We start from the raw sequence: 16,919 nt of genomic DNA on the forward strand, positions 1-16,919 counted from the left end.
TATAATATAATAATAAAAAAAAGAAGTAGAGAAAAAATACATATCTAATTATATTATATAAAATAATATTTAATATATAAGTTGTCATAAATTATTATTTTTTATAAAATATCCGACGAAATCTTGTTTTTTCTTTGTCGCAAATTTATATGCTAGTTATTATATATGTATCAATTATATTTATTATTTTTTATGCGTTCATATTGTAAAATAAATGGATATCGTCGCTAACGAATCTAAAAAGAATCACATGCCATCATCCAAAAAGAATATAAATATGAGGTATTGAAAAGTGTCAATTCATAGCCTACTAAACTATATACTATAACCTACGCAATCTTATGAACCGATGGAATAGGTATATAGTAGAGATTGTGTTTCTCTATTGCATTTTTGTAATTTATATTTTGTTCATATTTGTTGCTGGTTATGTATTTTACAAGTAAAATATGATGAACAGCCTTAATCGATAAGTTTCATATTGGCATTTACATTGTCGGTAACACCAAAATTATTGCAGTTCAGTCGGTAAGTAGGTATCTTGCTAACAGAGATGGTACTTAGGTGGAGCGCATAACTAAAAGAAAGCTTGCGCATAACGCTTGACTTAAGAAATCGGCTCAAAAGAAAAAAAATTTCGATTACTTATAACTGTTCATTAACCGAAGAAACATCAAAGAGGTAAGACACCAATAAGATATCAAAAGGTAAGAAATTATTTGCTCATTAGATAATATTCTTTAAATAGATCTATCTTTAAAAAAATAGATTACATATATTCTACATACAGATAGTCTACATTATATTTTGAATTTTCTTTTATTTAATTATCTGTATTATATATCAACAATTTTTACGAATAAAAGTAATAGAATTGATTGTTTGCGTGTTATAAATATTGAACAAAGAATATCCGTTTTATACAATCTTTCCTATTTTTAATAAATAAATTCTCATAATTTGTATTTTCCGATTTATTATTTACAGCAAATATATTTTGAATAGATTAAACAATATTCGTACTCATGTGTGTATTGACATTTTTGCTCACGTATAACAGAAAAGCATACACAAGAAATTTTGTGTAGAAATTTTAATTTCAATTCGATTTCTTAAAATTAAATACAATTTGATTAAAAGCTTTATAAATATTATTATATATTAAAATATGTAATGTTTTAAATATCTAATGTATATGTATTAAAATATAAATTTAGATTGTCAAAGGCATTAATGTATATTTATAATATTTAAAAATTCTACTTTTAATCTATAATTTAAATATTTCAGGACTGAAATTTTAACATTATATACGAATTTAATAGTATATAAAATGGAACAAGATAGAGGTGGTGATCAAAAACATGAACAAACGTCACCTAATATACAACCTGAAAGAGTACATCGTTTAGATAGACCAGATCAAAGTCAACCTTCACAGTATGAAACATCCCAGCCTGGACCATCGCAAGTACAACAATCATATTACTCTACACAGTCATGCCCGACTACGCAACCATACTCGCTTGCAGCATCATACTTGCCTGCACCACCACAAACGTCTTTATCATACCAGTTGGAACCATCGCAAACTGGGACAAATCAGCCTGAACAAACGCAAACTGGGACATATCAGCCTGAATTACCACAAACTGGGACATATCAGCCTGGATTACCGCAAACTGTGACATATCAGCCTGAATTACGGCAAACTGGGCCATATCAGTCTGGATTACCGCAAATTGGAACATATCACCCTGGATTTCTGCAAACTGGGCCATATCAGTCTGGATTACCGCAAATTGGGACATATCAGCCTGGATTACCGCAAACTGGGCCATATCAGTCTGGATTACCGCCAACTGGGACAAATCAGCCTGGACAATCGCAAACTGGGACATATCAGCTTGGATTACCGCAAACTGGGACACATCAGCCTGGATTTCTGCAAACTGGGCCATATCAGTCTGGATTACCGCAAATTGGGACATACCACCCTGGATTTCTGCAAACTGGGCCATATCAGTCTGGATTACCGCAAATTGGAACATACCACCCTGGATTTCTGCAAACTGGGCCATATCAGTCTGGATTACCGCAAATTGGGACATATCAGCCTGGATTACCGCAAACTGGGCCATATCAGTCTGGATTACCGCCAACTGGGACAAATCAGCCTGGACAATCGCAAACTGGGACACATCAGCCTGGATTTCTGCAAACTGGGCCATATCAGTCTGGATTACCGCAAATTGGGACATACCACCCTGGATTTCTGCAAACTGGGACAAATCAGCCTGAACAAACGCAAACTGGGACATATCAGCCTGGATTACCGCAAACTAGGACATATCAGCCTGGATTACCGCAAACTGGGACAAATCAGCCTGGACAATCGCAAACTGGGACAAATCAGCCTGGACAATCGCAAACTGGGACAAATCAACCTGGACAATCGCAAACTGGGACAAATCAGCCTGGACAATCGCAAACTGGGACATGTCAGTCTGGATTACCGCAAATTGTAACATATCAGCCTGGATTACACCAGCATGGATTATCACAATCTGAACCAATACAATTTCCTGTACCAAACCAGCCTCCTGGAAAATACCAGTCTCCTGAAAAATCCCAGTCTCCTAGAAAACACCAGTCTCCTAGAAAACACCAGTCTCCTAGAAAACACGAGTCTCCTGGAAAATCCCAGTCTCCTAGAAAATATCAGTCTTCTGGAGAATACCAGTCTCCTAGAAAACACCAGTCTCCTAGAAAACATCAGTCTCCTAGAAAACATCAGTCTCCTGAAAAATCCCAGTCTCCTAGAAAACACCAGTCTCCTGGAACATCCCAGTCTCCTAGAAAATACCAGTCTTCTGGAGAATACCAGTCTCCTAGAAAACACCAGTCTCCTAGAAAACATCAGTCTCCTAGAAAACACCAGTCTCCTGAAAAATCCCAGTCTCCTAGAAAACACCAGTCTCCTGGAACATCCCAGTCTCCTAGAAAACACCAGTCTCCTGGAACATCCCAGTCTCCTAGAAAATACCAGTCTTCTGGAGAATACCAGTCTCCTAGAAAACACCAGTCTCCTAGAAAACACCAGTCTCCTAGAAAATCCCGGTCTCCTAGAAAATCCCGGTCTCCTAGAAAATCCCGGTCTCCTAGAAAATCCCGGTCTCCTAGAAAATACAAGCATGTTAAACAATGCCACTCTGATGAATCATACGTGCCTAGTGATCATTTTGGATCATCATCGTCGCTGAGTGAAATGTCACAGTCAGGAATATTATCGTCGTCTGGATCTTCGCGATCAATGTCACAACGGTCTCAGCGTAGTAGATATATGCCAGAAAACAAAGTAAGTAAAAATAATAGAAAATATTAAAACATCAAATTAAATAGATATTTTGTGTAATTTTTGTGAGAAATTATATATTTATGGTTTTTTCGTACATTTGTTTTATTTTCACAAACATACATTTACGCATGCAATATGTGCATGCACGGTGTGCTTAAGTTAGTGATAATTATAATTTATTTAACAAGTACGATATAAAATGTATCTATATGTTCATTATTTATGATACAAGTTTTATTTATTCTTTTGAATATTGTAAACTAAATTCTTATATAATTTAGTCAAAGTAGCAATGACTATAGTAATGACTAACAATGAACGTATTTATAAATTCCATATAGTATATCTTAATTTGACATACATTTAACTAAATTTTGTTTTGTGTATCTTATGTTATGTCTTTGATCTGATTTTACTATGGAACAATGTATATTAGTAATATCTATCTATCTATTTATCTATATATATAATACTGAGCACATTGGTTTAAGAAAAGATAATTAAAAATTAACGATAAAGAATTCATATAATATGTGTTATTACTAACTAAAGACAATGCTATAAATAATTTGGAATAATATCAAATGTTGTAGAGATTAAGTCAGAAAAGACTATTTGAAGATGACTGTGATGCAGGAACTAGTTACGATATTCAAAGTAATACATTACTTAATTAAAAGGTACGCGTGAATGTATATTAAAAATATTCATATACAAATATTTATTTTTATTAGCGGGAAGTCCTAAAGATTATTCTCCTTCTGTGAGGCAAATTAAAAGACTTAAACAAAGTCTTCCAGAACCTGGTGAGTTTTGCTTTTTATAATTAAAATAAATGAAACATCTATGTTATGAATTTACACTTTCATCATTTATTATTTTTATCTATATAATTATTTATCGATATAATTTCTGCTAGTTTAAGATTAGCAATGGGAAAGCAGAAAAAAGGATTCGTAATAAAGAAAATATTAATTTAAAATATTTGCCAAACGGCTTGTAAGACGTCAAACGTTTTTTCTTGTTGACACGGCACTTTTGTTTTTGCTTAATTCGGGATACCGTCGACCTTTTCTATTTGTTTTGTAAATCATTTATAGGTATTTACATACATAGTTTTTATGATCATATCCATGAAGTGCTCTTTTTCTTTTAAACACACATACATTTATCTTATTATAACGTTTTTGATTTTACTTATATATAAGTGAAGGAAAAATAAGGATATTGAAAAAAATTACTTAATTCTGAGGTATCTTATAATTAGCCAAGATATGGAGACTTCGCTTCTTTTTTTATAATACGTCTTTATATGATAACTTTGAATCAGAATAAGGGATTGTCAATGAAAATAATTAGATTAGTTAACATGCAGACAGTTTGATGAAGAACAATCATCGGCTTTGTTTAAAATAACGGATAAAAAAAAACATAGAGGATAATAAAGGATAATAGATTCTGAAACGTGTTCGTGTTTGTTTTGATACGATTGCTTTTTTTTCTTTTCGTTCTGTGTCATAATATTTAATGTTTTTTATTTTCTTTTTGTTTTCTTCTCTCTTTTTTTCTCCTTTTTTTTTCTTTTATGTCGTATAATATAACATTTGCCCTCTATATTTGGTCGTTTCCAATAATAGAAATATCGATCTATTTAATTATTATTTAAAATCTCGATTATAATCTATGAAAGAGAATATTTTTAATTCGTAGGTTCAACTATTAAACTTCAGACAAATTATTTCAAGTTTCTATATTCTAAAGATTGGGCTTTTACACAATATAATGTTAATTTTACTCCAGTTCAATATGTTAAGAAAAACCGTAAATATTTGCTTCAAAATACTGCACCACCACTAAAAGGATGTATTTATGACGGTAATTCATTATTTTCATCAGAATGTTATCCTAGAGTAAGTATTAACATTTACTAATATTGAAATATTAAAATAAACGTATAATATCTATCTGCAATAAGAAAATATTGACTTTCAGATGTATACAGTCAGTTCAAAATATGTTGATAAAGACAATGTTGAAAAGGATGTTATAGTAGTTATAGATTATCGTAAAGCCATAGAAATAAAGGATAGTTATCCAAACCAAATAGTGTATTGTTTCAATTTAATATTAAAGGAATGCTTAAATGACCTAGATCTACGATCAATTCGTCATAATTTATATGATAAAAACAATAAAGTGAGTAAACAGCTAAATTACCATGATTATATCATTTGTCGAAGCGTAATACATTCTTATATAATTACATGTATATGTGGGATTAACTAAGTATAACAATTACTAGGGACTAAAGTAATGGTTTTTTGTTTTTTTATTTTTTAAAGTTATATTTCAATGCTTAAAGTAGAAACTTATAAGTAAAAAAAGAAAAAGAAAAGAAGATAACGATATAATTTGAAACATTCGAAAATAACTAAACTTAACTCTCTCTACTGTCGATAACTGGCATTTGTCAACTGTCCTCAGATTGTCCTTTCAAGAATATAAATAGTCTTGATATTATTTTGTCCTCTTTTTTTGCCATATTTTTTAGCACTTCTCTTTCTATTCCATGTGTAGCAGAACAAAAAATTTATAATCTTACAAAATATTTTTATTTATTTACTCGAGCCAATCGTTCTGCGAACTTAGTTTTCCTGTTCAATTAATCAGATCTGTAGCGTAGTTTCATGGGCCTACATATATAAAGGTACTACGATAAAAATAATAAAAATATTAGAAATCCATTATTTTTGCGTGAACTTCAAGACTTTATTTAATATGTTTCAGATTGTCCGATTTGGATCAAATAAAAAAAAAAAAATAATGGATTTTTTTTCCCCAACCTAATATAATACATTAGTATTTAAATATGTAGAAATGTATTTATGTAAAAATTCCTATAGATTTAAATATGTATATATCTACTTATTTAGGATGTTATATATATTTTAAAACAGGTGAAACTTGAGAAATATAATCTAGAAGTATGGCCAGGTTACTTCACATTTATCAAGAAACATGAAATGGATACTTATGTGTGCATAGATCCAACGTACAAAGTTTTTTCTACTATGTCACTTTTAGATACTTGGTATAAATGTCAAGAAAGTGCGGACAAAAAGGTAATGTAACAAATAACTTTCAGTATCTTCAAAATACTAATGAATGATAATAATTAAATGTACATTTATAGAAAACATTTTATGATAAAGTCAAAGGATGTATTGTATTTACTCATTACAATTACAATACATATAAGATCATAGATGTTGACTTTAGCTTATCACCACTGAGTATATTTAAACTAAATCGATTAGACACAGAAGTTACATTTGCAGGTTACTATAAGGACAAATATAATATAACTATATATGACCTAAGACAGCCTTTGCTCATTGTAAACATGCAACAAAAATCACGTAATCTAGCAACTCAAAATAGCTTAATTTATTTAATTCCTGAATTGTCTTATAAAATGAGTGAGTATATTTAATATCGAGGCAGTTTATGAAGATGTATGTACTAACTTATATATTATATAATATATAATTGAACTAATATATAAGGCGAACTAATCGCGTGCGCGCGCGTGTGTGTATGTGTATGTATATACAGATCTGACAAATGATATAATGCAAGATAGTAATGTATTAAAAACGATGTCCAACTTTTCACAAATGTGGCCTTACCAACGAATTGATAAGTTATTAGATTTAAATAAAAAAATTCACTCTAAACCGAAGACTGTTCAACAATTAGATTCATATAAAGTAAAATTCCAAAAAGATTTGGTTGAAGTTGAAGGACGTATATTACCTTATGCAAAGTTTTTTTTCTCTGGAGAAGTTGGAATAGAAGATAGATGTGGATATTGGCCATCACTATTTTATAAAAATAGCATGTATAATTCTAAAACATTAGACGATTGGATTGTGATATCTATAGAGAAATATAAAAATGACTGGATGGTATTATATTTTTATCTTCGATTTAGACTTTAATAAATAATCAACTTAAAATAATCAATTGATTGATTAAATTTTGATTTTACAGATATTCGAACATGTTTTGCTTAACAAAGCAACCAATATTCAATTTCACATGAAAAAACCAAAATTTGTTACGATTGGGACTTATGATGAAATAATGGATGCGGTAGAGAATAACTGGAACGAAAAGATACAATTTGTTGTTTGCATTACTGATGACAAGAATAATGCAGAAAGCTATCATAATCTAAAAGTGAAATGTTGCATTGACCGCCAAATTCCATCACAGATGATTTTTTCGCAAAACTTAACATCGCCAAAGAAAGAATCCATAGCTCATAAGTTAATTGTTCAAATGAATTGTAAACTTGGTGGAGCTCCATGGTATGTCGAGTTGCCACCGGTATTTTCGGAATTAATGGTGATTGGTTTTGATGTTTGTCATGATAAAAGATCTAAAGACTTTGATATTGGTAAGTATTTTACAATAAATATTTGAAATATATTATAATATATGAACGGTGATTTCATGTATTAAAAAAAATAAAAAAAAATAAAAAACAATATTTTTGCAGGTGCTACAGTAGGTACTTTAGACAAACGTTTAACCAAATATATCAGTGCTATAAGTAACCATAAAAAGGGTGAGGAATTATCAAATAACATAGCTAATCATATTTGTAACTTTATATCAGAATATAAAAAATACAATAAAGGTAAATATCCTAAACATATTGTGATCTATCGCGATGGTATTGGCGATAGTCAATTGAAGTCAGTCAATAGTCAAGAGGTAGATAACATAAAAATGAGAATTGCTAAAGTATATGGAGAAGACATTAAAAAGACAATAAAAATGGCATTTATAGTCGTTAACAAACGAGTGAATACACGATTTTTTTATAAGAAAAAAAATCCGCCATGTGGCACAATTGTGAATGACGTCATAGTTACTAATCCAGTATATCCAAATTTTTTTATCGTATCTCAACACAGTACACAGGGCACTGTTACGCCAACATCGTATATTATAATTGATGATAATCTTGGTTGCGATATAGAAATGATTCAACAACTGACGTACAAGCTCACCCATATGTACTATAATTCGTTTAATACTATAAGGGTACCAGCTCCATGTCAATATGCACATAAGCTTGCATATTTCATTGGTGTACATTTACAGAGAGAACCACCCGATACACTGAATAATGTTTTATATTATTTGTAATTTCGAATCTCCATTTCTATTATTTACAAAGGGATATATACACATTATACGTAAATATAATACATATACATCTAGATGCATCTAAAAATTAATGAGATTGATTCAGTAAAAATATTTATTTAATGAAAAGATCCACATTATCATCTTCAAAATAGTTACCTCGAGAAGTAAGGTGTTACTCTCATATTTAGAAACAGTGCTGGAAGTCTTTTGCTGGAACTGCTTTCAATCTGTCGATTATAACATTTATGTTCATAGCTCTAAAATGATGTCCTTTGAGAGACAGATTTTTTGAAAAAAATGTCACATTACCACAAAGTAGAAAAGTATTAAAGACTCTGAAACTACAGGAATATCTTTGTTGGCTGAAAAACTCATTCACAAAGAGTATAGAGAAGAAATGGTGCCCATTGTCACTGTTCCATTTCGATAACGCATCAATAAAACATACTTTTATAAAATTCGCTATGAAACTGCTCGTTTTAATTCAACCGAGTTGAAATTAATACTGAAGGCAGAATAGAGATATATGTACGTCTCAGATAGCGCCACAGTGTTTGTACAATGTTGCCGATTTCTAAATCCCGAGATCATTACTTAAACATACCTCATATCCATATCATACGTATAAACGCGAACATGATATGATGATATTCGAATAATATATTATTTTTCTGCTTTCAAAAAAGAGACGATTATTTTTTAGTTCATATATACTAAATATATCGGTTTAGTATATATTTATTTAGTGCATACATGTATGCATATATATTTTTTGTTTATTATAGACTTACACGTAGATTGCTTTATTCAAATCACTAAAATTATTCTTTTAGTTTTGTTACCATTTGGATCATTCTTTTTTTCTTGTATTTTTTTTTTTATTTCAAGATTAAAGTATGTAGTTACATTATAAAAACTTATTACATACGTATGTATATATGATAAAGTGATATTAGATATTTTAGCGACCATTTTACACTTATGCATGCGTATATTTATAAATATGTTTTTTTATATAATAAATATGTTTTTTTTTATATAATAAATATGTTTTTTTTTCCTCTTTTTTTTTTTTTTTACCGATAAAGAATTTAACGAAATTGTAGTGCCAAATTATATACATGCAATGATATTCGTAGCTTAAGATAGATTGGTAGATAAAATAGATTTATTTTTGTATGCAAAGATTAAAAAAGGAGATAATAAAATAATATAAATAATAATATATTTTTTTTTTTTTCTTTTGTGAACGTTTATGATATATCCGAACAACAAATAGGAGAATGACAAATTACTTCACTGTTTTTACTTTCAATACTTTCATTGTTTTGTTAGCCTTTCGAAAAAAAGATGATCTTATAACAATCTGTACGTAATTATGTTTAGCTGCGAAAATGTATTGATATTTTTTTTTTTCTCATTAACATAGTCACGCAGCGTGATCGCGCTGTTTATATTTCATTCTAAAAAATAACAAAGAATTTATTCATGTTGCGCAGGGTGTAACTACGAGTGCGATTCTAAATACGTGTCTCGCACCTGACCAGCGATGATAGTCAATTTGCACGGAGAATATCCCCCGACTTTTCTTTGTTGTTCGAGCTATAGTAGACCCACTGTTCACGATGAATAAGAACGGCGACACTAGGATACCATTGAAGGCTATCAGCAAAATACCGCATTCCCGCAAATTAATGAGAGAACGCGCTTTCTTTTAAAGAAATCCCTGAAACTCTCGCTAAGTAGATGTGCGATATTAAATATTGTATGCGTTGAAGTTATTACCGTATATTTGATGAAATAAGTTACAATTGTTTATGTGTTTTATGTAATGATGTGTAGTTAATTGTACTGGCTGTATAATAAGACTTGAGAATTTAGATGTCATGAGTCTGAAAGATGTAACTTGACTGCCTTTTTTTGGCGTCTTTAAAATTATCCACGCAGATTGTAATGAGATTAGGAAAGGGAATAAAAAGGGGGGAGTTGAAGTATGATCTGAGCATGGAAAGGGTAAAGAATAAATGCCCATTGCTCGGGGATAGTTCATTGAAATGTTTAAATATTACATGTGTAATATTTATTTTTTATGGCCCCCTTTGTTCTAATGATCGTGTAGATTAAAAAGGTGTCAATGGATATTTTAAGGCAAAGAAACCAGATAATCCTTGACTTATCGCACCTAAGCGTCTACTTTCACTATTTATTTATTGGTCAACTTGACATATTATCGAAATCCAAATACTTTACTAAGAATGCCTAAGATCAGACAAAGGTGCCCCTGTGTTCTTCATCTATGCGTTTTGTTAGCTAATATCCAATAGGTTCCCAAGATGATAAATATTTCTAATGGTGATATATAAACCTTAAGAGAAAGTATTTAAGTTAAGAAGAACAATGGAGACACGTACGTGTACATTAACGATCCACGTTACATAATAGATGATATGCTCAGATTCTGTTAAATCACGTCGTGTCAGACATATTGAAATTTGCTCTTCCAATAGTGCGTGGGTCATCTTTTTTTTTAATCATATAAAAATCGTTACAGATATATAAACAATGTTATCTTTATTTATTTTATTTAAAAATATTTCTATTCAATTAAAAATGTGCAAAACAGCATTTCTTCAACGTTTTGTTAAATCTAAAAAGAGAACATTGTGTATATATATATATATATAGAAAATAGAAATGTGTTTATATTTTTATATTTATATTATATTTAATATATTAATATAAATATTAAAAATATATAAAAATATTTAAATGAATAAATTTATTTAATAATTTATTAAATTTATCATTTAAATAAATTCCATTTATTTATTTCATACATTTATTTATCAATAATAATTTTTCTTTATTAATATTATTTACTTATTACTTATGTAAATAACGAAATTTATTTAAATAATAATACTTTATATATAAATTATATATAAAAAATGGAAATGAGATTTGTCAATTAATAATTCATAATGTGATTATAATTGAAATACTCTATTAGAATGTTCAAATATGGGATTATATTTTGCACTAGGATCGTATATATTCCGGTAGAAAATATTTCTTTTTATTAACGAAATGAAAGCATTTTAATATTAATTGAAATTTATTGCGCGAAAACATTTTACGAAATTAAGGTATACTATGAAAATTTTCGATCCAATAAGAAAATATTGATGGTTTTCTAGTTATTCCCATTTCGAGTAAAATCGCTATGAAAGCTTTCATTTCGAGAATGATAATTGATTTCTACATTTTCATTTTAGAATTTCGACTCATTCGAGATGATTGTAATATTTCATTTACATATATATTCGTTTCTTCAATCATCGATATCCAAAGGGAAGAATCAAAGAAATCATTGAAATACTCGATAGGTATAATTTCAGAAGAGAAACAGCATTGTACTTCGAATTTTTCATTAAAATGAAATGAACCAGATTATTCAGTGTACATCATTACTGATAATTCTGGGAAATGTTAAAAAAATTTTCGAACTAAATACTTGAGAATTATGATATCCAGAAATATTTCTTTTATCTTTTTTGATAATAAGATCAATATCGCTACCATCGTTTTCGTAACTTGAATATCTTAATTCGTTTATTGTACATTGTTATATTTTTTTCAAAGCCATTATATCTTTTAATTAAATTAATTCACAACGAAATTATCATCTGTGTTAACAATAAAAATGAAAACTGTAACAATAATTTTAAATTGTAAAATATTAATATTTTTACGAACTCATAAAGCTTCACATTAATGTCCTATGTAACGTACTCGATCGAAACTATCGAAACTGTTTTAAATAAACAGATAAACGACAGATGATCGCGCTGATTTGCATTTATCAATGTGTATTGAAATAAACGCATTGCATCACTTGGTATTTATCGACTAGTATTAAAACAAGCAAGATTATGCCTTTTGGGATTTTTCAACAAGATTTTTTTTTCAATGATTTCTAGAATTCTAACGATTAATTGATTGTAAGAAAGCGTTGGAAGATAATGTTTCTTTATAAAAGTCAGTATTTAGTATAACTTCGCAAGAAAATTATTATCCGATTATTGCTAAAGTTTGGGTATATGATAACAAGCACAAACATTTAATAAGATCATTTTTTTTTTACTACGTACAAAAAGATAAATAATAAGTTTGTACCAATGTTATAAAGTTTTTGTACTTTTTATATTTTTAATTCATAAATTTTCATAATAATAAAATACATTCCGTTACAATTTCATAAAAATTTATACATAACATAATTCATTTGAAAGAGATTCATATACAATTGTATATATCCAGCATTAATGTTACTGCCAAGTCCATAAGCAGTCAAATAAAATAGAATCTATTTATATGGTGCATTTTTTATTTTGTCAATATATATTTATCAATTAGTAAAATACTAATAATAATATAGAACAACTGAGCGAATATATGTATTATATTTTCCAGATATATATACATATATATATATACATATATACATATATATATATATATATATATATATATATACATATATATATATATATTATATGTATATATATGTATATATATGTATATATATAGTTTAATGTATTGATATAATAACGTTTATTTCTCCATATAATATAAATAATACTAACAATAAATTTCTACGTATTATTTATTATATTATAGTATAATGACAAAGATGAAGATATGAAAAATGTACCATAGCTTTTTTGTCATAAGTATAAATGATGTGTTTATATATAAAATCACAGATCTGACTGTTTCCTTTTTAAATCGTTATCGATCATCCCATATATAATGGTTTTAATAATCATTATGCTTATTGCAACAATTTTTATAATTGCTTTTTATATATTTTCTAGAACATCTGCAGCAATGTTAACAATGCTTTCCTCATCAGTAGCGCGTTTCTTTCTTATTAAGCAGAACTGACATTTTTTTACCAATTGTGGAATTAACACATTGTTATAACAAAACATTCCAATTAAAAGAATTGCAAAACCAATGAGCTAGAAAAAGATTTCATTTATAATTTATATGGTGAATTTTATAAAGTAATATTGGAAATTATGACGGTTTTCAATATTTGATAAATGTATATCATTAAAATCAGAAAGATTCTTTTAAATATTACTTATTTTAAAATATATAATTACCTGGAGATAATGAAAATCTTGCCATTTAAATTGCAATGAAAAAGCCCATATAACAATCGTTCGTATGCTATCTAAAATCATTCTTGTTGTAGCACTGATTTCTTTTGTGACACTAATACCAGCAAAATTAAAAAATGCTATACTGAATGCTATTCCTGTGTAAAAGAAAAAAATGGAAGTTTTTAGTTAATATAAAAGATGACATAATACATTATAATAATTTATTTTCATGTAATATAATAGTAATAAATTATAGACTTTACTAACCAACTATTGCCATTAGTAATCTGCCACTATTTCCAATTTGTACAAAAGCATCCGCAGTAGCTTCAAGAGTTCCTCGTGAATTATCCGCAAATGGTGGTGGTGCATAAATAAAATTAAGAGGGATCATAACCAGACATATGCCAATAAATCCAAAAATACCTAGAAAAAGAATGCACAGCTTGTTTACTATAATTTAATTTTATTTAAAAATATATATTGAGAAGAAAGAAATATGTCATATAAATTATTTAATGTTTGCAAAATCAATACTCTTTCATTTGAAATATTGTAATCCATACCTTCCCAACCAACTGCTTGCAAAGCAGGAATATCTTGACCAGCAACAAATTTTTCTTCTATTACCATTTGGACTGCTGTTATTACCTAGAAAAAATAATGTTTTTTAATTTATACTTAAAAATATTATATATTAAATGTGATTATACCTGCGCACAAATTATTAATAAATCTCCAGTTAAAATAGAATTCAGGGTAACGTCATCATCTTTCATAACCATTATATCACTTATGCCAACAAGCGCTAAACCTATTAAAACGCATACAATTCCTATCCATTCTCTTCTACCTAAGTTTCTATCAAGGAATCCCATTGAAAGAATACCAGTAAAAACTATAACTGCACCACGCAACATTTGAAAACTGCTGGCATAAGTCATATTGAGACCAACGTACATAATAGAAGTTGCTAACATATCACACATAGCTGGTATAAATAAGACAAATGGATTGAAGTTGCGAGATCCTTTAGTTAAGGTGCTATTATCTACAGAACCATCCTATATGATAATTATTTGGATTAGATTAAAAATTAAAAACAGAAAGAGATAAGAATCTTTAGAAAAAAATACTTACATCCTTACGACTGTAGTAACAATATGCAATTTTAAAAATGAAAAAACATAACATTTCACCCAAGAACATAAATGAAGATTGCATAAAAGGATGATTAAAATGACGAGGTACTCCATCTTGTCCAGGCACAACTTGTTTATCTGCATATCTAGATAAAAATACAATTTATTACAAAATATTGTTTCTTCCTTTCAATTGAATAATATAATAGAATTATTAATACAAGAGATTATTGTAAGTACTTATATGTACACGCACACACACACATACACACACACATACACATATCATATAGTAAAATACTTACTTTACAGAGAGAGTATTAAATGATCCAGTAACAACCATAAGAATAGCTAAAATGCGTTGATAATGTGTCCAGGCCATATTTAAAAAGTTGAATGTATAATCTGAGGAAAATTATATATATATAAACTTTTAATTATTATTTAATTAAAATAAATCAGAACATAATAACTAGATCATTGTAAAAATAAATAATATCTATGCCTATTTAAGACTCCAATGTAAATATAATATCATATAAATAATAGACATCTAATTTCAAAAAGAGCACTGTTTACTACTTGTTAGCAGTTGTTAATAATCTTTACTATTAAAAATATGTTTAAAACATAGAAGATAAGATAAGATTAGAAAAATGTACGTTGATTCAAGTAAGATGTATCAAATTATTAAAGAAAGATCTAAAAATATTTCTGATAAATAGATAAAATTATCAAATATCTTTCAATGGAGTTAAATTATTACTTGCTATACGTTCATTTCATAATATTGCATTTAAATTAATTCATTTTCCATACGATAAAATGTAAAATGGGAAAGTTTTAAAGTTCGTTTACAATCCCATAAAGATAAATACATAATAAAAATGAAATATAATACGGTCATATACTTTAACCGAACTCTTTAGAACAAAGAATTTTAGAAAAAAATAACTTGATTAATTCGATGTACAAACAAAGTTATCATCGTTTTATTTCTATAAATAATTCGTTACTTACTTCAATGTAATATTTACACTAAGGTTTAACTATTAAATAAAGTCTAAAGTCGTTTTGTAAAAATATTTGGAAGTGTATATCATTGTCAAATTGATCTTTATTTCATGACTTTCATGATACAGTTGACAATTATTAGTTTAGATTTTTGTTATGTGGCGCTATGGTCTATTTTTGTTGAGTTGCCGGTAACATAGGGCACCGTATTAAGCGCTTTCATTTATCGACAGAAATCAATACATTCAAGAAATATGTTTTCCATTTGATTTATATCGCTTCGATTCAAATGATGGATGACAGCTTTAGCGAGTGAACGTTTCATAGCTTGCTGTAATTTATAAACATTTATAATTGAAGAAAGTTTAAAACATTTTTTTTCTTATAAATATATATATACATACATACATATATAATATTATATATATATATATATATTTATTAATATATATATATAAGTATATAATATATATAAATATTTCATGTTATAATATATTGGATTGGCAACTAAGTGATTGCGGATTTTGTTTCCGTAATCACTTAGTTGCCAACCCAATAATAGACAAAATGTGAATAAAAAATGAAATAATTAATTTGAAGGTATTTATATACATATGTATTGCGTCTTTTTTACTTTTACTGTCAATGCACGATACTTTTCATTAATTGTATCATACTATTTGCACAAAGAAATAGTGATTTAATTTGTTATAATAATGTCCTTAATAGCTTAATATTATTTTCAAGATGTCACATACATTCATAATTGATCGTTTTAAATATTTTTGTTGTAACAACTGAATTTATGTTATAAAGGCCTTATCCTCAGCTATTTACTATTTATTAAATATGATTACATTGTGGACACAGTTTTTAGTTTTGACTTTATGAATTTTGTTGATTCAGGTTAAAACCATAAAATATCAAACGATGATTTATTTAAACAAATATAACGAAATACAAACCGGCTGACAAATCAGTCTAAAATACACATTGTACTCCATTTATTGT

The 16,919-nt window shown here is 28.1% G+C and overlaps 2 protein-coding genes across 2 annotated transcripts; one reads left to right on the forward strand and one right to left on the reverse strand.

The window, feature by feature from the left end:
- Positions 1-589: 589 nt before the first annotated feature.
- On the forward strand, positions 590-9,498 carry LOC118442017 (protein aubergine-like). The gene is made up of 11 exons (XM_035867150.2): positions 590-681; positions 1,291-3,358; positions 3,952-4,015; positions 4,093-4,164; positions 5,069-5,268; positions 5,351-5,554; positions 6,316-6,480; positions 6,552-6,837; positions 6,974-7,326; positions 7,412-7,820; positions 7,923-9,498. Exons 2-11 carry the CDS (start codon positions 1,334-1,336, stop codon positions 8,576-8,578), a joined length of 4,434 nt encoding a protein of 1,477 aa, XP_035723043.2. The 5' UTR covers positions 590-681; positions 1,291-1,333; the 3' UTR covers positions 8,579-9,498.
- A 3,677-nt stretch (positions 9,499-13,175) lies between these two features.
- On the reverse strand, positions 13,176-16,071 carry Tango9 (transport and golgi organization 9). Its single transcript, XM_035867374.2, has 8 exons — positions 15,915-16,071; positions 15,200-15,299; positions 14,893-15,040; positions 14,466-14,816; positions 14,319-14,403; positions 14,020-14,178; positions 13,753-13,907; positions 13,176-13,605 (listed from the first exon to the last, which is right to left on the reverse strand). The coding sequence occupies exons 2-8, from the start codon at positions 15,274-15,276 to the stop codon at positions 13,444-13,446; spliced, it is 1,137 nt and encodes a 378-aa protein (XP_035723267.1). The 5' UTR covers positions 15,277-15,299; positions 15,915-16,071; the 3' UTR covers positions 13,176-13,443.
- Positions 16,072-16,919: the final 848 nt, after the last annotated feature.

This window comes from Vespa mandarinia, chromosome 16 (assembly GCF_050613455.1).
Source record: "Vespa mandarinia isolate Hongniang chromosome 16, ASM5061345v1, whole genome shotgun sequence".
Taxonomy (NCBI): Eukaryota; Metazoa; Arthropoda; class Insecta; order Hymenoptera; family Vespidae; genus Vespa; species Vespa mandarinia.